We start from the raw sequence: 24,314 nt of genomic DNA, 5'->3' as shown, positions 1-24,314 counted from the left end.
TTTTCGTCCATCATATATTACTAAAAACCCGATCCGATTTCGATATTTATATTGATTTTTATCTACCATCTATTTTTGAACCAATGTCATAAAAATATCAATATTTTATATTTTAAAAAAACCAGCAAACTTTCACGAACGATTAAATTTCGTTTTTTTATTCACCAAAAGTTAATATTCTATAAAATATTTGCAATGTATATGGATGAAAGTAGTGTTACTAAACAACTCCATTTAACCGATTTTAAAAAGGGTTAAATCAATTTAGCCAAAATATTATTACCCAAGCCTCAAAATTTCGGTAATTAAAGTCCAAACCTTTCGGCTATCTGTAGGTAAAATAAAAAAGCTTGAGTAATTTTGCCAAAATTTAACCGTTTTTAAAAATTGACTAAATCGAGCCGTTTAACAAACTCTAAATGAGACTAGTTATATATTTTAAAATATTGCAGATAATATAGCAAAAAATAGTGTAACCATTACGGTAAAATATTTGTATCTTAGATGAAATTATTTGTGAAATAAAAAAATTTACATAAATATATATATATACAATCATAAAATAACCCCAAATAAAAAAATATCAAAATCGGATTGGTTTTTAAAAAAATATCAATTCGATCTGATATATTTTGAAAACGTTAGAAATCAGTGCTGATCCGATACCTAATATAAGCCCAGCTTTAATAATAAATTATCAAAAAATGGCCAAGCTATTCTTTTTCTTATAAAGAGGATCTAAATGTTCATTTACTACAAACAACTGGATTAGAATGTTAGGTGGGAAATAAATAATTCTCTGACATGCCATTTTATGATTTACCTATATTTAATTAATCGTGATAATGCTCGAAATATAATTAGCTATGAATAACGCTAGCTTTCACGACATTATTAATACAAAATATTGGATCGGTATTGGGTTTTTTTGGAAAAATAGAGGCAAATGTCAGATCGGTGGGGAAAAGAAAGTGGATATGTGCAACCATGAAAATTATATTAATGCGTTTTTACATTGATATTATATTCATAACACAAGCTTGGAAATAATATATTTTTGAAAAGATATCTGGGACTTGAAATCATTTTCTAGCTTAAAGTCAATAATTTAATATACTCAAAAGTTTAACATTTATATTTAAAATTATTACTTTTCAGATTTTAAATATATAAATTTAAAAGTATGGTAGCAGCAACTGCATTTAAAAAGAATTCACTCTAAAAAAATTGCAAATTAAGCTTTCATTTGGTCAAAATTTTGCTTTATTTAAGAAAAAAAATATTTTTCAATTTTTTAAATAGATATTTTAGTCAACAAATTTAAAAAAAAAAAATCACTTCAATCTCTTGAAGTAGACTGCATTCTTGATTTGATAACATATCTAATTTTGGTGTTTGGTCGACAAAATAATAAATTCTGATTATATAGGTTTGGAATAATAGTTATAATAAAAATTGTCCCCTTTTTATTGAAAAAGTTTTTTTTTAATTTTATCATGAATGTCCACATGCACAAAAATAACAATTCCCAAAATATTTCTCAAATTGTTAAAGGCATTCTTCACAAATGACCTATAAATATATATAAAAAAAATTAATTTGCTCATTTAGATTTTTAGTATTCATTCATTATTTATAGGTCTTATTTAAATTTTGCTATATTAAGACGGTCACGATATTTTCATACCATTTATTCAAGGTTTTAATAATTAATAATGTTGTTTTGGAATCTCAAATAGTTCTTCCTTAAGCAACATAATAAGACATATACTGTAAGTTTAAAAAATCATGGAAAGGCTAGATGATATAATACCATGTTATTCGTGAGTAATCTATTTAGGGTCAAGTATGAGTTTGTGTTTTCTTGGTTGGGAAAAACTAAGGTTACCGTTTTAGCGTTTCTGAACATGTTCCCTAGTTTGTGAATTATGTCTTGTTGTATCGCTTGCATTACGAAATTATGAGGCCAAGAATCTGTTTTTCTATTAATTTTTAGTAATATTTTTAAAAAATGCGATGAACATGATCATAAAATTCAAGGTTCAAGAATTAAGAAATGATATATAATTTTACTAAAATTAGTGAATTTTTTGTAATCAAATTATAAAAAATAACCCATATTTTTGCTGTGTATAGTTTAACTCCATCCAGGTAATTTTAAAATGGTACGGATCTGTTCAAGGAAAAATGGTTCTGATAATTTATTTTTTATAATCAGAAATCTAAATTTATTATTTTTTCTTTGTGTTGAAAATATTATATTACATTTAATGAGCTTTAAATTATCTATTTAGGCCAATTTGAACCGAAGTTTTTTTTATTAAAATAATGTATCATAATCAACAGATAAATCTAGATAAAATTAATTTAATTATTATCTACTAGAGAATCTTCAAGACTAAAAAAATCTCTGGTTATGCCAGTCAAATGGTGCCAAATATTTATTTGAATAGGGCGGGCCATGAAATAAAAAATATTTTAAACCTTCAATATAAATCTCTGATCACAAAAAATTATTAGGGCCAGTAATTCTAAAAAAATTTATGGCTGACCAGGCCAAAAAAACTTATTTTAAAATTCAGGCCGGTTTAAGGGATGCTGATCTCAACATAATAAAACTTAATTAAGAAAATTATAATTTTTACTTAGTAATATAATCTTAGATTTTAAGAAAAAAATCGGTGAAATTCTCCGTTTTAGGTTGTTTTGTTATGATCTATAAAGGGGGAAAAACTGAGCGTTTAAGTTATTATTATGAGCGAAATAATAACAAGTCTTTTAAAATACGTAAAAACTTAAATATTTATATTAAAAATAGAATTTTTCGAGTTGAATTTCATGTGCGCAATGCTTTGCTCTATTTCAGATCAAAAGATAACTATTTTATTAGAATTACCTTTAATTGCTTCTATATTTTTCGTTCTATCCTGAATTATGATGCCATTATAGAAATTCAAACGCCTGGAAGCACTTAGCTAAAATAAATGCTGTAATAGTGGCTATTGAAAGTAGCTCGCTATATTTTTTAAGTAGCAATAGGTAGCGACGCTTCTTTTTTCGAAAATAGTTAAAATTAGCTCCTTTTTTAAAAAAATTCATTTAATATTTTAAAATGATGAATATTATTCATTTTAATTAATTTATTTATAATTTGAATAAATTGTATTGCTCTTGCCCCTTCTAATATAAATAGAGATGCTCTCATAGACGCTGAGTAAAATAAATTAGTTAAATATTCGCCATCACTACCTACCAACTATACATTCCTACCCCAAATCGCCACTTTAACATCGTTTGGCTCTCACTCCCTAACCTTATACGAGGGTTAATACCTATGTCAGGAATGACTCTAAAAAGTAATTATTTCCGCTTAATATTATCAATAAATGAGACCTAAAAAAGGAAAAGGTTCAATCAAAAAAGGAAAAGTGTCAATCGAAAAAGGAAAATTACCAAAAGGAAAGGAAAAGTGTCAATCAAAAAAGGAAAATTCCATTCAAAAAAGGAAAATCGTAATATTTTAAAATTTCTTGTCAATTTTTCTTAAATTTTTATTTATTTTTGTTATTCCTTTATTTCTAACTTTTTGTCATTTCTTTACGTTATTTTTCTTACTGTATCTTTTCTCAATTTATTTCTAACTTTTTGCAATTTTCTTTATTTTATTTTTCTTACTATATCTTCTCTCAATTTATTTTTCTTCTCATTTTTGACAATTCTTTTGTATTTTTAAAAATAATTTATAAATTTAGTTCCATTTTTTTAATAATTCTTTACGTTTTTTTCATCATACATACAATATTCTTTTTATGATTTTTTCATTGTAATCTTTTACATATATTTCTAACTTTCAATCTCTTTAAGTCATTTTTAATCTTTATTTTTTTGAGCTTTTCTCAATTTTTTTTCTTCTCATTTTTGATAATTTTAAAAATAAGATTTTAAAAATGATTATATTTTATTAATTTACATATCGTTTAAAACGATTAATTTAATTTAGCAATTGTAATTATAAATATAATTTTAAAAAATGAGAAGAAAAAAAAATATAGTTAAGAAAAATAAATTGAGAAAAGATACAAATAAAGTAAAGTCGCAAAAAAGTTAGAAATAAAATAAGAAGGAATGACAAAAATTTTTAAAAAAATGAAAAATTTATAATTTTTTTAAAAAAAATTTAAAAAATTACATTTTCCTTTTTTGAATGGGAATTTCCCTTTTGGGTAATTCCATACCAAATCGATAACTTTTCGGCTCGACCTTTTTAATTTCGATAAAATTTTGTATACTGAGAGAATATCATTAGAAAGCATCGAATCCAAAATTTTAGCCTCCTAGTACTCATAGTTCCTGAGATATCAATGGTCAAAAGTGCCAAAAATGACGTTTTTTCGAAAAATGCGATTTTTTAAAATTGAGATAAGTTAAAAAATAATGATTTTAAAAATATAAGTTATGTGTCAATTTATAACTCTATTAAGGGCCTTTTATTGAATATTAAAAAATTTTTCAAAATAATATTGTTGCGGTTTTTATTTAAGTTATAAATTTTAAACATGAAAACTCCAAGTGTTTCGCTTTCCAAATTTTTTTGAATTTAATATTTTCTTATTCTCTAACCTTATATCTATTCATAAAAAAAATTTAAACTTGGGACAGCCATGGGTTTTTTAGTTATTGATTTAAAAAATCAAAAAATAAATATTATTTTCAAAAATAGATGGCGCTCCTTTATAAAATTACGCGTTTTGTTAAAATTATTATTTTTTTTAAACTTTTTTCCATTTTAAACATAAATAATAAGATTTTCCAGCATTAATAATTTTAAATTTCGTAAAATTATTTTATTAATTTGTAAATATAATAGATAAATAAAAATTCATGAAAGATATTACTTATTTTCGGGTTTTCCTTAAATTTAATTGTTTTGACGCCATGATAATTTCGTTTTACGATAGATTATATGTACGCCCAGTAGCCGTTGATGGGTTAATTATTGTTAAAATATTATTTTTTGGTATGTAAAGGAGATCTTGTGCCGCTGGATAAACAAAAGAATTTGCTGGTCCTTTAGGATGAAGAAAATTAATTTTTATTTCATCTCTAACCAATCGGAAACACTGCGTGAATTTTTTGTGTCCCAGGTATTGAGATAGCTTTACTAAATCTCTCAAGTAGCCTCATCTCTTCCTCATACTCTGGTATGGTGGCATAAGAAAAATTTATACTTTTTATATGCTCTTCCGCATATTTATAAAATTATAAAGGTGTAATTATTTGATCAGTATAAGGTCTTTGTAAGCTTGCCTTGACAACTAACCTTTTTACTGTGCCGCCTATGCGGTTGCAGGCACTTTTACCATTTTACCATGTGCCGTAGAAAAAAAATGCCATTCTGCTTGGACACCAAAATCGATTTCATGGTAACAAACATTGATGAAGATTTTCCTATTTTTATATTGAGCTGCTGAACCATCAGAAAAGTAGTAAATTTTTTCTGGTGGAGTGTCGAATTTATTTTTTTTAAAATTAATCAAATGCGATTGGAATAAATGGAATGAAACAGTATTATGAATTAAGGATTCCGATATTACCACAAAACTTAGGTTGTTAATTAGATTGCCTATTTTATAATAAATTGAGAATGGATGCAGCGTAGCTTGCGAAGTTGTCCAATGATAACCCTACTTCATCTTGGACAATAAAGGAATAATTTTCTGAAAAGTCACAAATAATTAGATAGTGATTATTTTCTAAACTATTTTGTGAAATGAACTTTGTTGTTCACAAATAAATGAATGGCGTATGAGAATATTTATTTTATTGAAAAAATAATTAATAAATTCGTCTGAAGATTGAGAAAGTCTCCAGAGTTCTATCTACCGAAACCAATTGTTTAAACGTAATAAGAGCTATATCATTTTTTATAAATAATTTTTCAATGCGTTCTTTTAAGAGTGTCGAGCCAGGACACTCGCTACAGTCACCAAAATAACAGATTGGTAATGGGGGGTTGCAAATCATTCTGCCTATAACATCTCTATAAGTTGTTAATATATCCTCACCATTTTTTGTCAATGTTGCTAATTTACAGCCTAAAATCATTAGTTTAATATTCTGGTGTATGCTACAAACGCATACACTATGTGTTCCGCTAGCCCCCGCCAATATGCAATTTTTTGGTCTTAAGCTTGCGAATTTCGAAAATACAATTATTATGCTTGAATTACTCTCCTTAAAATGATTATATAATTCTTTTAAATTATTAAGAACTAGCCTTTTTGAGCGTTCACTCGTTCCCCCTTTTCAATGATAGATATGCAATCTTTTTTTCCTGGTAATACCCTGCTAACTTCATCACTGCAAAAAAAACTTTTAACAATATCAACTGTTTTTTGATTGAGATATTTTGCAGGCTTTCGATTTGGAGTTGAAAGAATCCCCTTTTCTTCTAAAATGATTTTGGAATTATATGCCATATGATATGTAGCGTTGAATTCCGTTTTTATTTTATTTGCACTCCAATTAGGAGGCAGAATGGTCAGCAATTGATATTTTTTATTTTTAGATAAATTAGGATAATGTAATTTCATATTGTTGAGAATATCATTATTGTCTTTTGTGTCCGATTCTGGATTGTTAATTATTATATCTGAAAGAGCTTTTGATATTTTTGCTATCTTTTTTTTGGATAATTTTTTTCAGTTAGTTTTTTTTTCTTAATAGGAGATATTCCAATTTCGTTTAAGGTTAAATTGATTGTATCTATTGATGCGGATGCTGTGGGGATATTATTTACATATTCGCTATCAGAATTTATATTTTCAATATTTTTTTGTGATAAACGCTTACGACATTTATCACAAATATAGTGTTCTGCCTCAATGTTTGGAAATTGTGTCATCCACGTCGTGACTTTACGCAGGTTCTTTTTACAATTAAAGTGTTTAGATTCTTTAAAAGGATTTGCACATTTATATTTATACATTATAAATAATTTTAAGAAAAAATTAATATTGAAATATTTGTAAAATAAAAATTAATTAATATCAAGGCAGGTGCATGAAAACTTGCTATTATCTTTCAAAAATTAATTATATTTTCTTATATAGGAATTGTAATTATCTTTTTAGGAAATTAATCATTTATTTTAAAAACTAATAATTTTTACAAGTTATCAATAAAGTAATAATAATAAGTAGTCTATCAAATGATCTAAATAATATATTTTCATAATATTAATGCTGGAAAATCTTATTATTTATGTTTAAAATGGAAAAAAGTTTAAAAAAAATAATAATTTTAACAAAACGCGTAATTTTATAAAGGAGCGCCATCTATTTTTGAAAATAATATTTATTTTTTGATTTTTTAAATCGCAATAACTAAAAAACCCATGGCTGTCCCAAGTTTAAATTTTTTTTATGAATAGATATAAGGTTAGAGAATAAGAAAATATTAAATTCAAAAAAATTTGGAAAGCGAAACACTTGGAGTTTTCATGTTTAAAATTTATAACTTAAATAAAAACCGCAACAATATTATTTTGAAAATTTTTTTAATATTCAATAAAAGGCCCTTAATAGAGTTATCAATTGACAGATAACTTATATTTTTTAAATCATTATTTTTTAACTTATCTCAATTTTTAAAAATCGCATTTTTCGAAAAAACGTCATTTTTGGCACTTTTGACCATTGATATCTCAGGAACTATGAGTACTAGGAGGCTAAAATTTTGGATTCGATGCTTTCTAATGATATTCTCTCAGTATACAAAATTTTATCGAAATTAAAAAGGTCGAGCCGAAAAGTTATCGATTTGGTATGGAATTACCCTTTTTTGATTGACACTTTTCCTTTCCTTTTGGGAATTTTCCTTTTTCTATTGACACTTTTCCTTTTTTGATTGGACCTTTTCCTTTTTTGTTTGACACTTTTCCTTTTTTGATCGGACTTTTTCCTTTCTTTTTGGGAATTATCCTTTTTTGATTGACACTTTTCCTTTTATGTTTGGACCTTTTCCTTTTTTGATTGACCTTTTTCTTTTATGATTGACCCTTTTCCTTTTTTGATCGGACCTTTTCCTTTTTTGATTGGGACTTTTCCTTTTTTGAATGGGAAACCCTGTAATATATTTTATACATCATGTGTTATATAATTTAAGGGATAATTTAGTAATTTATAAATATTAAATAAAAATAATTTTAAAAAATTAAATTTATTCAAATATTTCACTTCTTGCATTCATTTATTTAAATATTAAAATAGAAAATAATCGTAATTATAAATATATATAATTTAATTTCGATATTTTATTTAGAAAAAAGTACAAAGAGAGGGAGTTTGAGATAGATATATTAGAACGGCTCCCGAAATATTTATATTTGATTTCAAACTATATCAGGAATAATTTGCGCTTAAGAATATAGGAAATCAAGATACTGCCACTCTGTCAGTTATGTAAGCCAAAAAAAATAATAATTAGTATAAGCAAAACTATGTCTAGGCCACATAAATAAGTGTTTAGGAGAGAAGCCCTAAAAATAATTCATAAACCCCCCCCTCCCTCCCACTTCTGACAAATATAGTGATAAAATTATGTCTTAAAATTATAGCTTGGCATTATAAATAAGATTAATATGCATTTTAATTTCGTTAATAACTTGATCGCATCTTCTTTATCATTAGATTATTATGACAAATTTTTTTAGTAAGAAATATTTTATAATATTAAAAAAATCAATTAAATAGTAAATTTTATTATTCGTTTTTGAATAAGCCTAATATATATCAAAAAATTCCACAATAATATCAAGATGGAAAATAAATTTACAAATCTTCGAATCCAGGCATTGGGTAGATCTGGCACATGAGTGAATGGGTTACAACTGAGAGTGCAGGATTATTGGTGTCAAATGTTGCTTGTTCGTTCCTTACCTTTTCGTTCCATTGCATTAGACCAGACCAGATTATACTTTGACATCTAATATTTTCAGACCCTTTGACGTTATGCGTTATGGCTATAATGATTAAAGTAAAAAATAATAAATTTTAAAATTTAACTAATTATAGACAATTATTATTTTTAAATTAACTTTTTTATTTTTTTTAAACCGAGACATTGGTCATATTATAACTTTATAATTATAATGTTTGTTCCTTCTTTGGAGGATAATTAAAATTTTAAGAAAATATATTAAATTTCAATGACATGTTAAGGGCTGTTGTGGTTGTGGTTGATAGCTATCTTGATTAAATTCTTGTTTAATTGGAACTGAAGGGGTTTGTAAACGAACAATTGAAGCCTCTTTTTCGAGCGATCTGATGTTATTGTTAAGACTGATGAAATTTGATTCGATTCTAGGCAGAGATTTAGTCATAAATTGATTACTAGTATCGCTTTGTGGTAAAGAAGGGGTAGGGGTAGGATATGCTTTGTAAGAATTGCACATTTGAGAATTGTCGATCGAATTAATAGATACATAACGAGCAGGCTATTAAAATATTACAATAAATAGATAGGAGGGTAGAGATTTGATAAAATAATTTATACTGAAAATAAATTTAACAGAATATGGACATAGAAAAGAGACACCTGTAAAAATAAAGTGGAGGGAGAAAGATAAAGGGCTAAAAAATAGCGAAGTTTAACAATTCAAGGAGTAAACTTCTTATTTGGTATAAGTAATAAGATTAAATAAATATAATAAAATCATTCAAGCCATATTAAGAAAATTATAACTATATATAACGGTTGGAGACCAATACTTTCATTGAGGTACTTATCATGGAATTATGTTTTTTATTCTAAATACCTGAGCAGATATATAAGATGTTGTGATGGCTAATGTATTTTCGTAATTTGCAGATTTGTCAAAATTAATATTCAATAAGCTATGTGATGCTGTAGATATCTTGCTAAAACTGTTTGATGCATTTTGTGTATTGGGGTAACCATTTTTAACAACTTCGTTTAAAAATTTTAATTATATATCAAGTCAGTTGCATAAAGGTAAAAAACTAACCTGATTGATCCATTGAACTTTCTGATTTAATATCCTTATTATTAGTTGTCAAATTAAATAAATAAAAATATTTTACCCTTTCAATAAATGAACGATTTTCAATGTTAACTGCTATAATAAAATATAGGTATAAATTTTTTATCTAAAATTGCAAAGTGAACTTGATTTTGTTTCTGAAAGTAAAAAGAAATCATTTTGAGATACTTTCATGTCGATTGATAAATTCGATTTTACTTTAACTAAATAACAAAAATTTAGTCATATTATAAATGAACTAGAGCCTTCCATGGGCCGATAAGAGCCCAATCCGATAAATTTGGGTCTGTCCTTGGGCAGACATTTTCTCGGATTTTAATTAAAATTTATCCTAGCATAGGAACCTGGACAAAATTTATTTTTATTTTGTTTTCTTAATGATTATAAAAATTGTTTTTAAATATAACCAAAAAATTGTTTATTAGCTTATAATTTCCAATTTCGTTGAGATATCGTTATTTACAAGTTAATAAAAAAAATTGGATCGAAACCTACTTCTAAAATAAAATTTGGGATTGGACTCGGATCTTTAAAAAAAAAATTCAGGGATCGATTGGTTGGACAAATTTTTTAAAATTCTCCTCGGATCGAATCTGAAAAAGAGGCCCGATGAAGGGCTCTAAAATGAACAGTTTAATCATAATTATTACAATAAAAATTATATATTTGTAAAAATATGCTAGTATAATTTAAAATTCTTAGAATTATTAGTGATGAGCATATAAAATATCATGGGCCTCATAGTCGAGCATCCATAAAATATATGATAGCCCGGGATTTCCCATTCTTCCTTTCTCCCTGATTGAATGTCACAATTAATGTTAAACATATCAGGTGGAACCGGATGGCAAAAAGTAGCCAAAAAATTATTTGCTATATCTGCTTCTTAGAGGTGCACTGATATCATTTTTTAGAGGCCGATTTTATTTTGCTATTATCAAGGTTGGGCGATTAGTGTTTAAGATATAAAAGGTTTTATAAGAATAAAATAATATTTTATTTTAACAAGATGAAAAGAACAAAAGATAATTTAACTTTAACAATATGTTTATATATTCATCGAAAGTACATTTTCGATAATCGATCCTTTATTATTATATAATTGTATAAATTGTATCCTAAAACGAAATACAATTTATTTAAAGTTAACACATTACAGTTCTCTCCACTACAAATTGAATTAGTCATGAAAACGTAGTAGGGGTTTCGAAGCTCTATTTTTAAGAGTCTGCATCGTATCATCCCTCATTGTTATTGGTATTACCTTTTATTGTACATGAGCATCCCTCAGTTGGTAGGCATACTTACTTTTTATAAAACCCTCAGACTAAACATCATATCGCATTTTTCCGTTGATCCACTGTCCCTTCATGCCATCCCGCAGTCCTTTCGTTTTCGACCCAAACCTTTTGCTTCTCTTCAAATTCACGGGGCTCAAAGTTTATACTTTGTAATATTTTTGTTCCCATAATGCGTTTTCAGTCTTTTCTCTCGTAGATAGTTTCCCCTGATTTAACGTCGTCCTGAGCGGCCTTCCAAACATCATTTCTGCAGGGGATTTAGTTGCATTTGAAATATTTCGGTTAGTAATTAAAACATTCGCTAAATTTAACTGGTTTAGAGTCCCATTTAAACATGTGTTAAAATTTCAACTTTAACACATTTAATGAAGAATTCTCTAAGAAAGGACATTCCAAAAATAAGGGAATTCTCTCCTTTACTCAGCGTCTATATATGCGGGAGGGGTAGGAACAGTTTGCATCCTATTTTTTGAGGGGGGTAGGGGGTAAGCTGCTTTAATGGGGGTAGGATAAATTTTTTGTGGGGTTATCTATTAAATTTTGAGATGAAATAGGACAAAATTTATTGCTGTAAAAATTAATACTTTTATTATAGTATTATTATAATACAATTCATTGACCAAATCTATATATTGCAAACAATCATACACATTGTTTTCCAAATAAACTATCCTTTTAAATGTAATTTAAAAGGTTTCGATATTTCAGCAAGCTCATAATGCCATAATAATTAATTCATTGTAAATAATGGAGGTTTTAATTGAATTTATTATCTAAAAAATAAATTCTTTATATTCACAAAATATCGATAGTTGGTAGTAGAGATAGATTAATTTAAGTTATCATTTATAAATTCTTAGAAAAGAGTATCAATAAATAAATAGGTGAAAATAATAATAAAGAGAAACCGCCGCCGATGGCTGCGCGAATTTTTTAGGGTGGTAGGCATAGGTTTATGAAGGGGGTATGCATCCAGTGAAAATCCTGTTATGTAGACGCCTTTACTACCCAAATAGGTAAAGATAATGTTTTATAATTCGACTTTCTTTTGATATTGTTACACCTCACTAGTTTATAAGCAGTTGATAATGATCGTTTGCAAATACGTCTCCAGGCTACTTCATCTATTGCATGCAGCCCCGAATTCCATTGTAAACCGCAAACCATTTATCTTCGCATCAATGGTAGTTTTATTAGGAAACAAAAGGCGAGGTGTCCTTGCAAGAGTTCTACAATCTTTTGCTATGTGATTTGCTTTGCCGTATCGAATGCATGTGATTTGATTTAACATTTGCTATTAAAGTAACCTAATTAGAGAAATGCTGGAAATTTCTATAATTTTCTGAGAAAAACTTACGAAAATTTATTTAAAAGGAAAATTAAAAATATTTTATATCTTTTAATAAGTAATAATAACAATTAGAATCTAGTGAGTTCTAAATACTCTGTGGTGTATTTAATAAATATTTTTCGTCGTTTAACTGCAGTTTCTCGTGCTTTTTTTCAAAATCAAATATTCTATAATATATAAACTGATTATCAAAACATTTTGTGCTTGATTAATTTAATTAAATAACTTTGAAAAGTCATCCAAGCTATTAATGGTGTAGGGTTCAACATGTTTGATTTAATTCATGAATCATATACATAATAAATAAATCATTGTTAAAAACTATGCCCTATGGGTCAATCTATTACAAATGAATCTATGTATCGGGCGACCATCTAAAAATGAATGAAACTTGTGTTAGTTATTATGTTGCAAATTTTTGTAAAATCAAAATTTTATAGCGCTAGATCAACTAGATCCAAGGATATACGCTTTCAGGCGATGCATAATTTCATTAAATATTGATTTTAAAAAAATACTTAAGATATTATTGTAAATTAAATTTATGAATTTATAGCCATTAAAATTTTACATTAAAAAAAATCTATAAAATTATTTTATAAATTCAAGTGTCTTCTTATTTCCGGTAAAAATAAAAAATTAACATTATTAAGAAAGGATTTTTGTGGGTGAGATGATATTCTCTACGAATGTTTATTATCTTTATATTAAACTGTTTAATTTTTTAAATTTTATTTAAATTTTTATTATTTTTATAAATAAAAAATAAGATATAAATAGTTTAATATTCAAAAATCATTATAAATTAATGTATTTAATAAAAATATGAATTATATGGTATTAAAATTTAAAAAATCCATTAAGTATAACCAATATGATGTCCTGGAGCCATATAAGCAGGCAGCCCATACAGATGATTATTATTGGGATGCAATATTGTAAAATAAACATATTTTAAAATTTATATACTATTACAAAAAATATCTCTAATTTTTAACCTATTCCATTTTGCGCTAATAGAATTTCCTGAATATCGTCCTAATAATAATCATATCTGTATGGGCTGCTTTGCTTACAATTCGCCCCAAGACATCAGGTTATGCTCAGTGGATTTTTTTATTTTAATACCAATACAATACATATTTTTATTAAATATATTATATTAGAGATGTAAATTTCCTGGGAAAATTAGTTCAGGGGAAATTTCCCTAGAAAAATTGGGGAAAAAGGGGAAATTAAAAAATAACCACAAAAAACACTTTAAACCTTTTAATTTTTTTATTGAATAACTTTATTAATTAAGGAACTAAGGGAAAATAAAATAATTAAACAATAAAGACAAAAATACACTAAAAACATTTCATTTTTTTATTGAATAACTTTATTAATTACAAGAAGGTATTATAAATTCCTATAAAATTCATGGGATGCTAATGAAATAGCATTAACATCTTCATGGGATGCAATTGAAACATCATCTTATCACTTACTCTTTTGATGATATCCCGAACATGAGATATTTGTGTGATCCTTTAAATGTATGTTATGTCTGATATTAATTTTTCGACACTTTCATTTTTTTTTCTAATTTTTCCAGCTGACCAGACTCTTTCTGACGAGGCACTTGAGGGTGATATCGAAAGGCATCTCACTGCCACTTGACAAAAGGGTTGATTTGTACACAACCCTTTCAGGGGCCCCTACATCTATGGGGAGGGGGGGGGGGGTCAGAAGCAACTGCTTCAGTAAATTTGAGTGGGGGTACTTTTTTTTACATCCATCATGATCATGTGATTTCTGGTTTATAAATGTAACAATAAGACCCTTCCCCCCCACTTAATATTTAATTTAATATATTGACGGAAATTTTGGTCGATATTTAGTAAATTTGTTATCCGAAATTTCTTGTCATAAATTATTTTTCCAATTTTAAAATATGCCTAAAAATATTAACCAATATTGACAATAGCAAAATTCCTAGAAATTGGACTACTTATAGTATTAAAATGTATAAAGTTTTTTGCTTAACATGTCTTTTATTTGGTGGTCCACACGCAAATTCAAAATGGACATGTGAAGGTCTAGATAAATGGCAAAATATTAATCGTGATATTATTCTGCATGAATCTTCACAGGCACATATGCTGGCCGATTATGGAAGGCTTTCTCATAAGAAAAATTCGATATTAAAATTTATAACACCTCAGAAAGAATGTGTAGATAATAACCGTTCTATTATAAGAATTATAATAAGATGTTTAGATTATTTAATATCTCGTAACCAAGCCTTCTGGGGGAACAGGCAACAAGAAGGCAATATGATGGCCCTTATTAAGCTTATTGCAGATTCTGAACCTATACTAAAAATGTATACACAGCAAAATGAAGAAAGAAAAAAGGATAAAAAAAATAAGGGATTAAAAACGAAATTATATTCAAACCTATTATCATATAATAACATAAACATTCTCATTGAAACCATGAAAAATATGGTTATAAAAAAAATTCAAAATGAGATTACATTTAACAGGTGCTTTTCAATCATAGTTGATGGCACATACGATGTTTCGAAATCAGAAGCAATAGCTTATATAGTAAGATATGTTGAAAATAGGGAGACTCCGAAGCCTGTTGAAAGACTGATTGAAATATATTGTACGGGAAATACCACAGGTCTCGATATAAAGCATAATATAATATCCAAACTTAGCTCGATGAATTTACCCTTTGATTATCGTTGGGCAAAGTTATGATGGCGCCTCAAACATGAGTGGAAGAATCAATGGTGTACAAGCCTTGATTAGAGCAGAGGCGCCAAAGGCAGCTTTTATTTGGTGTTATTGTCATCGATTAAATTTAATCGTTGTTCAATTATGCCAATCAATTAAAGAACTTCGAAATGTTCTAGGAATACTAGATGAGATTTATGTCTATTTTAATGGTGTAAAAAGATATGAGGTACTCAAAAAATTTCAGTGCAATGATCTGAAAAATCACAACGATTTCTACGCGTCAAGAATACCACTCGGTAATAGTTCCTTATTTATTTAAATTTTAAATGTTTTTTTTATTTAGAAGCTGGCTATCGTCATATAAAGCTATAGTAATTTTTTTTCAACTTTATGATACCTTGAGGGCAGCTTTAACAAATTTAAAGGATTCTGAAGATCCTGCCACTTCCACTATGGCTAGTGCTATAGTCTTTAGAATAGAAAAATTTGATTTTATCTTATCACTTTGTGTTTTGGATAAAATATTGTTGATAACAAGTTTGGCTTGTACAAAATTGCAAACCATTTCGAAGGATATAGGGTATGCAATAAATCAAATTCAATTGACAAAAGATTGCTTGATTAATTTGAGAAGTATAATATTGTCTTAATTATTTTTTAATCTAATAGATAATAACACTGAATTTTTGGATGTTTTTTCAAAGGCGCAAGATTTTATGAAGGAGAGAAATCTACCTATTGATTTTGAAAGTTCTAGACTTCAAACATTACAATCCAAAAAGGAGAGGTATATATACTTTCATCATTAAATATAGAAATTTTTTTTAGCTTTAAAATAGGTGTGTTTTATGCTGCACTGGATTTAATTATTATGCAGTTTAACGAAAGATTTAATGATGATTCCATGAAATTTTTACATCAAACATCATTTTTTACGCCAAAGGGAATGGCAGAAAAATCAATTATTAAAGAAGATATCGAGGATATCTGTGAATTTTACAATTTAAATTTTCAAAAAAATGTTGAAGTTTAGAAATATTTATAAGATGGCCAAAATGGGGAATGTAATTATTACTCATGACCTAGAGGTTCAAGAATCTAAACAGATTCTGAGAATTGTAAATTTATTTAATTAAAATATTTTTACCAATACATTATTTAGCTTCTTCTGATGATGATGATAATTCAGGGACTTACGATTCAGATTGGAAAAACTAATCATTTATTTTACCTTATCGTTTACTTTTAAATTTTTCTGCTTTCCCTATTTAAGAATTTTATATAAATATTTATTAACCATTCCCACAACCTCATGTACTGCCGAAAGAGTCATGAGTAAAATTAAATTAATTAAAACAAGACTGCGCAGTACCATGAAAGATTCTTTTCTCAATAATTTAACCATATTATCAATGGAAAAATTTTTATTTAAACAATTAAATACTGATGAAATTATAAATTCTTTCGCTTTCTCTTCCCCTAATTTATCTAAATTATTCATTTAAAAATAATATTTATAAAGTTATATTTTTTGCATTTTATTTATATTATATATTAAAAATTGATGCAATAAAAATTATTTTTGAAATTTATGGGTGTCATAATTATCATTTTTTCGAAGGAGGGGGGATACTTTTCAAGGGGGTACTTTTCATGGGGGTATTCTGCTTCATTCGCTCAAAAAGTGTAGGGGCCACTGAACCCTTTACACATTATGAGTGGTTTGGTATGGATCGAGCTCTCTCATATGCCAGCTACTTTATAGAAACCTTGTTTTGAAAGATATACTGCTAAATTACCTTAATTTTTCCAGAAATTAATTTGGCCTGAAATAATATTTATTAAATTTATGGCTACTATTAATTCGCGGTCTGTTAATCTCGCACCATAATATCTATGATCCAGAAGATTTGATGATATTCTCAGCAACAAAATTTCTTTCGTTTATTAATATGCATCTTAACACTTTTCAAATCATTTTCATTAAAAATAAAAGTTGATGAATTGAGTTTATCTTTTATATTTTAAAATATTTCTGGTACGATAATACAGCTGTATCAAATTCTACAATTATAATTTTGTTATAAATAAATTCCAAAAAAGTCAGTACAGACTCTAATTTATCCCAGTATCTTTCTTTGTCCACGCCTTCATTGTTTGTCTGTAAATAAACTTGAAATTGCAATTTCTTGCAAAACTTCCTTATTTTTCACAACACTTTGCAACATTATAACATAACCTCCCCGTCTTGTTAGACTTTGAATTTTTAAGGAAGATTTATATACTTTAAATATTTGCCTTTCTTAAAAAGTTGTCAATAAAATACCATTAAATTTTAAATATTTAATTAGTTTGGTTTTTATAATGATCTTTTCAATAAAAAGTATTTGGTATAAATCTTTAATAAGCAGATTCAAGTTATGTGCGGCACATCCAAAATATTCAATATAATTATATTTTGCTTTAACAAGATTCCAGGCCTTTTTCATATCCTTTACATTATCAATTACTGGTGATATAAATTTCTTGCTACCAATTTCTTCAATTACCTCATCATTTCAGATGCAATATAATCATCAGTGTGAACACTAGATCCAATGTCAATGGATTTATAGAAATTGGGTTATGGAATCATAATTATGAAATTAATGATGGACTCTCCATAAAGGTTTGTCCAGCCATCGCTAATGAGAGTAAAATCTTTTAAAGTATCGAATTTGTTGTTGATAATATTTGTCACTTTATTATATTCAAAATCTAAAAATATTTTACTAATTGTATATCTAAATAGAATTTTATAGGCTGGGAAAATTAATTTTAAAAATAGGATAAAATATTTATTTTCAACTAAATGAAAAGGGCAATTTGACATAAAAATGGCTAATGCCAAAGCCTGTCAAGTTGTGTTTGATTTTGTTCAGTTACAGTGACAAAAAAATTTTTAATTTTAGATGTGCCTGATACATTATTAAAATTATTGGTATTTTCTTTAAAAGTATTTAGAATGGTTTTATTTATGTCTTTTTGAGATATTATTTTATTAGTACTGGAATCTGGTATACATACTACAATATATTCTTCAGTAGAATTATTATTATCAACTTCATTAAATTGTAAACTGTTTATATACCTTTTACATTTTTTGGCATGCTGAGACATCTATGTTGAATTTGGGAAATTGTATGTCAACCCTTTCTTGTTATTAGCTGTATAATAAAATGTTTCCAAATGTTTAAAATTTTCCAAGGCATCTATAAAATATTGCAATCATATTAATTTAAATTAAACATCAATAAATTATTATACCAGTTATATAGTATGATTAAAATATAATGACCTTATATAACATAACTAAATATATCATTAATTATTAATAATTCTGTTGAGATGACCTGATTAATTTTTTTATATATTTCTTTTTCGTTATTAACTTAATACTAACCTTTAAAGTGATTTTTTGTTTTTATAAATTATTAAATTGATTTTTAGTTTATGTAAATTAGTAAATTGATTTTAGTAGTAAGTTAATAACGAAAAAGAAATATATAAAAAAATTAATCAGGTCATCTCAATAAACATTAAAGAAAATAATAAAATAAAAACTTTTATAATTAATAAAAAAAATTAAATAACTTTGAAAATAAAGAAACGTAAAACAAATATCATAGTAAAGGTAAAAGTTAAATATCTTGATGTTAAAAAAGATTTTAAGAATGTGATATGGAGATCATATGTTAAAAATGGAAGGCGAAAGGAAATTTTTTTTATAAAGAACAATTTGAAGATAAATTATGATATGAAGAAATTGTTTAAATTGAAAAATAAGGGAGTAAAATTTAAAATTTAAAAATAATTGAAATTTAATAATAAATAAAAAATTATTATATAAAACGCTATAATTCAAAATATTCTATGATTCTATATCCCAAATTATGATTATTATTCTTATTCTATGAATGATTCCAATAAATTATTTATTCCAAAATTATTTTATTCAAGATAAATTGATCATAATAATAATTTCAAATGATAAATAAATATAAATGATAATAAATAACGAGATGAACAAGCTAGTGTGATGATGATGATCAAGCGAATGATTAGACGATCAGGATAACAAGCTACAAACAAACCAAAATGATGAAGAAACCGAATTACCACTGAAACCAAACATTCCAAACAACACTTCACCATCGATTACTTTTTGCAAAAGGTGAAATGTCATCGACCAAATAAATGACCGTCTAGCTGAGGCTTAGAGGCCGAATAATAATAAGACGTTGACTGCGCGATATCAAGTTTATATCATGAACTTATAAGATTCACATACAAGAAGAACCTTAGTGGAGTTCATTTCTTAGAGGGTAGAATGTTGAGATGACCTGGTTAATTTTTTTATATATTTCTTTTTCGTTATTAATTTAATACTAACCTTTAAATTGATTTTTTGTTTATATAAATTATTAAATTGATTTTTCGTTTATGTAAATTAGTAAATTGATTTTTCGTTTATGTAAATTATTAAATTGATTTTTCATTTATATAAATTGATTTTTACAAGCTATATAAGCATGGAAATATTTTTAGTAAAAAAAATAATTTTTAAATAAAATAAAATTTTGAAATTTCTGATATGATCGTAATGTAATTGATGAATAAAATCTCATAAATATGTTATACCAATAAAATCTCATAAATTTGTTATACCTATTACCAGTAAACATTATGGACAATTGCATTATTAAACTAGAAAACTTCAAATTCTATAATATATCATATTAATATTATATATGAGAGTATAACATTTAATATTTTACCTTTTTTGTACTTTTAAAATAGATGTTTAAAGACTCACGAGGAAAATAAATAATATAATAAGTTAAATTATAAATCATAATTTTTGAAATAAAATATTATATTTATATTAAGGGAAAATTCGATAAATTTTACGAGAAAATATGAAATTTCCCTACCTTTACATCTCTTATATTAAAATGATTTTTAAATATAACGCTCTCTATATTACATTTTTTTATTTATAAAATAATAAAAAGTTAAATTAAATAAAAATAACAAAATTCGCTATCGTTTTTTATGATAAATATGAAAGTAATAAACATTCCGCGAATACCCACACCCAGAAAAATTCTTTTCAACAATGTTAATATTTTATTTTTACCGGAAATAAAAAAACATTCGATATTTAAATATTTTATTGAAGTTTTCCAATGTAAAATTTTAAGAGCTATAAAATGATATATAATTTATAACTCTATCTTAAATATTTTTTTTTTAAATGATACGCAATTTAGACTTTGACGTATGTCTTTGAATCTGATTGAGCTAGCGTTCTAAAATATTGATTTTACTAAAATATACATCGTGGATAACTATCATGCCAAGTTTCGTTCATTTTAGAAATGGTGGTCTAAAAATTTCGTTTTTGGCCAATTTGACATGGAATGACCCGTTATGAAATGCTTCTACTTTACTTCGAAGGATTATCTACAAAAATAATCTTTCATACCATTTAAATTCTAAAATTAATTGGCCTAAATACATTTATTTCCTATGAATAAAATTTAGCTAAATATTTAATTTTCCAAAATTAAGATTATATATCCTCAATTCATAGGGAGTTATAATATATGGTATTTGTAATAGTCATTTTTGATAAATGACAAATCGTTCATTGATTGAAGTCAAAATCCAAATGTGGAATAAAAACGGTTATTTTAAAAATCCTCAATTAACTCCAAGTTATTATTGGAAAGATTTGTTTGTCTGTGAAAGTCAAAGCTTGTGAATCTCAAAATCATATAATTTTGTTTTCATCTCGAGAATTTCCTGGTCGATATTATCTCTTGGTATATCACGATTCTCATAACTTCAGCCAAATCCTTTTTTAAAATATATAGAATAAAACTGTAATGTAATAAATAATTTATTCGGCAGCCATATTAAATCTAATAATGTATCAGTTTCAGATGAAATATCTGTTACGGAAGATTCTGATATTTCTCCAAGGGCATATAAATTAAGTTCTTCTAAATCCAAAAAATTCTGTAACACCTTGATATTGAAGGCTCCATCTTGTTCAGGCTTTATGCAGTATCTTTTTCCCTGTGCACAAGAAGTTTCAGAATAATTATATTCAGTTAATTCTTAATTGGATTACACTTTATCCAATCATAGTTATAAATAGGGATAAATTAAATAGATTTCCTTTGGTTAATAAAATTTTCTCATATCCATCAGTGTTTAAGGTTTAAAAAAATGTAAGAAAATAAACTTTTGTGAGATGAAATATTAAATATAAAAGAAATTAATATTTAAACTAATTTTAACATTTTGCTAATATTTAGAATAGAATATAACCTTGAAACATAATGAAGCCCTTTTATATTTTTCCAAAATTTCTTGTTACGGAGTAGGATGGACCCACTCGCTATGCACCTGTAATGAGTAAATATCAGATTGGATAAGTGTAAAATTTATGGATATCCACAGCTCTCGTATATAGGTTATTTTTGAATTTGTTTACCTTTTGTAAAAGGTACCTTGTATTTTATGTCTGTGTATTTTTTAAATTATGCACACACCCTTGGTTGTTTTTATTAAGATTAATCCTTAATCTACAGGCAATCATTATAATTATATTTTGTTGTAAAGTAAATGAAAATAAAAAATAACTTAATTCAATTGGGAAACTTTGAAAAAAACAAAAATATCCATCCTCATTGACGAATTGATGATTGTGAAAATTCAAAGATACCTAATATAAATATAAAGAAAAATTTTGATAAAAAAAATTAATAATTACTTTTTCAATGAAATTCATGTTTGGAAGTTTTAAGGGGCAGATGATGTTCATTGCTATTTTTAACTAGTTTAAATTCAAAAAAATTTTTTATACAATATTCATAAAAACAAATATAATTAATTTAATCATATCAAGCCTTAAGAGTGCATTTTATTTGTAATTTTTTATTATTTGCAATAATTATTTAGCAATGTTCAATTTTTGAAAATATTAAAATATAATTTTAAATAATAATTCACAAAATAGTAAAAATAACCTCTTTTATTTTTTCTATAATTTCATCCAAACTAATATTTCCTCTGATTATATTTAAACAGATATCATCTTCTGGGATCTCTGAACATACTAAGAAGCATATTGTTTCTCTATAATTTAACATTAATTGATATACATAAATTAGAAATCTGCTAGGGTCAAACTTTTTTAGCTTGACCCAGATTTTAAAAAATTTATGTTTGGTTCATTTGTATATTTTATTAGAAAGTGCTGGCTCATATTTAATTTTAAATTTTGTTCACTTGACAGCCTAGCTTAAATATTTAAAATTTCAACATTTTAAATAATTTTGCCTATAATTTGTTGCAAAAGGATTTCCATATTAAATTTGTCTAAACTTAGCTAAGATTAAAATCATAATATTTTATATGTTTAGGTCTGATGGATTGAAGGAGGCAAGAGCCCACCAGCCCAGCTTTAACTTTAAAACATAAATTAATAGCCTGTTTATAAAATTTAGCTCATTTTACACTTTAGCAAATCTTACCATTCTAAATAATTCTGGCTAAATGGTTTTATATGAATATTAATATAAGATAATTAGTGTTGTTTCATAACTGGTTAATTAATTGTTATATTTATTATTTATTTTAAAAAATTAGCCTGGGTTAGGTTTATATTTATATACAATTATAAGCCAAAAAGTCTTGATTTAAAGCAACAAACAATTTTATAATTTGATGTCTAAGCTGATATGTCTCTGATATAAAAATAAAAAGTAAAGAAAAAAAAACACCACATAAATATCTAAAACTGTTTATCTTCTTTAGAGTTATCATATGTATTATTTGATACAATATTAGTTAAACATTTTAATGCTTGAACAAAACATTTTATATCAATATCTCCAAATTCACTAAAATTTTAAAATTATTTTGAATAATACAATTAAAATGTATAATACTTGTCACTTTTAATTAAATTTTCAATTTGTTTTATTGTATTACAACACACGATACTAACTAAATTACGATTTATTATGTCTTTGTAGAGTACAATAATATATTTTGAAATCTTGAATAGTAGTTAGTAAAATAATATATATATATATATATAATTTTATGTATACCTCGATTTTATCAGGTTTTAATGAGCTATAAATATAATTTATAAACAAAAAGGTTTAAATTTTACTTGATGCAAGTTTTAATATAATTTTCAATTATATAATTGAAATTTTCATTAATTAACATAGAAGATTCTACCAAAATAATTATATTAGAATTTTGTTTTAGCATCATTTTAATATAATATATATGTTAAAATTCGTATCAAGTCAATTCAGCGAAACATTTATCGCGAGACACTTTTTCGCTAAAATTTTATCGCGAATGTCGTTTATCGCGAAAAGTTTTTATGCGAAGGTAAAATCGCGAAACCAAATATGCGAATTTTTTTCCGCTAAACATTTATAGCGAAGGCAATTTCGCGAAGCCATTATCGCGAATTTATTTGCACGCCTTAACCGCGAATTCATTATGGCGATTTTAGCGAAACTTTTTACGCCAACCGTTTAAAGCGAATTTTCTACCGCGAATAGCGAAATTATTATCGTGAGTGGATTACCGCGAAACAATAAATAAATATATTGCTATTGTATGTTTTCTTATAAAAAAATTGATATGCTACTATTGTAATATTATTTTTTATAATTTATTAGTGATTTTCACGCCCAAAATTTTAAGAAAAATTTTTTTTTGAAGTTCAAAAAGATTTTTGATCATATTTTGATTTGAAAAATGTAAATAAATCTTTTTTGAGGAATTCT

General features: G+C 25.9%; 1 protein-coding gene across 5 annotated transcripts in view; it reads right to left on the bottom strand.

Moving 5' to 3' along the window:
• Positions 1–23,817, bottom strand: part of LOC135925975 (mediator of RNA polymerase II transcription subunit 25-like) — a 40,621-nt gene extending 16,804 nt beyond the window's left edge. For 2 of the 5 annotated variants that reach the window (XM_065461589.1, XM_065461592.1), the window contains exons 1-14: positions 23,681–23,817; positions 23,616–23,640; positions 23,451–23,560; positions 23,301–23,402; positions 22,527–22,635; positions 22,271–22,333; positions 22,141–22,222; positions 10,189–10,266; positions 10,104–10,138; positions 10,028–10,061; positions 9,818–9,969; positions 9,214–9,496; positions 8,836–9,022; positions 1,814–1,982 (exon numbers count right to left, since the gene is read on the bottom strand). In XM_065461589.1, coding sequence (XP_065317661.1) covers positions 1,814–1,982; positions 8,836–9,022; positions 9,214–9,496; positions 9,818–9,969; positions 10,028–10,061; positions 10,104–10,138; positions 10,189–10,266; positions 22,141–22,222; positions 22,271–22,333; positions 22,527–22,635; positions 23,301–23,402; positions 23,451–23,560; positions 23,616–23,640; positions 23,681–23,787 — 1,536 coding nt within the window. In that variant the 5' untranslated portion in view covers positions 23,788–23,817. Of the gene's footprint in view, positions 1–1,813; positions 1,983–8,835; positions 9,023–9,213; positions 9,497–9,817; positions 9,970–10,027; positions 10,062–10,103; positions 10,139–10,188; positions 10,267–22,140; positions 22,223–22,270; positions 22,334–22,526; positions 22,636–23,300; positions 23,403–23,450; positions 23,561–23,615; positions 23,641–23,680 lie in introns of those variants that run through there. The other 3 variants (XM_065461590.1, XM_065461591.1, XM_065461593.1) reach the window with 3 other exon arrangements.
• Positions 23,818–24,314: the final 497 nt, after the last annotated feature.

Source organism: Gordionus sp. m RMFG-2023, chromosome 3 (genome assembly GCF_954871325.1).
Source record: "Gordionus sp. m RMFG-2023 chromosome 3, tfGorSpeb1-WG-v2, whole genome shotgun sequence".
Lineage (NCBI taxonomy): Eukaryota > Metazoa > Nematomorpha > Gordioida > Chordodea > Parachordodidae > Gordionus > Gordionus sp. m RMFG-2023.
Note: the sequence above shows the minus strand (reverse complement) of the source record. Positions and strands in the feature narration are given on the sequence as shown.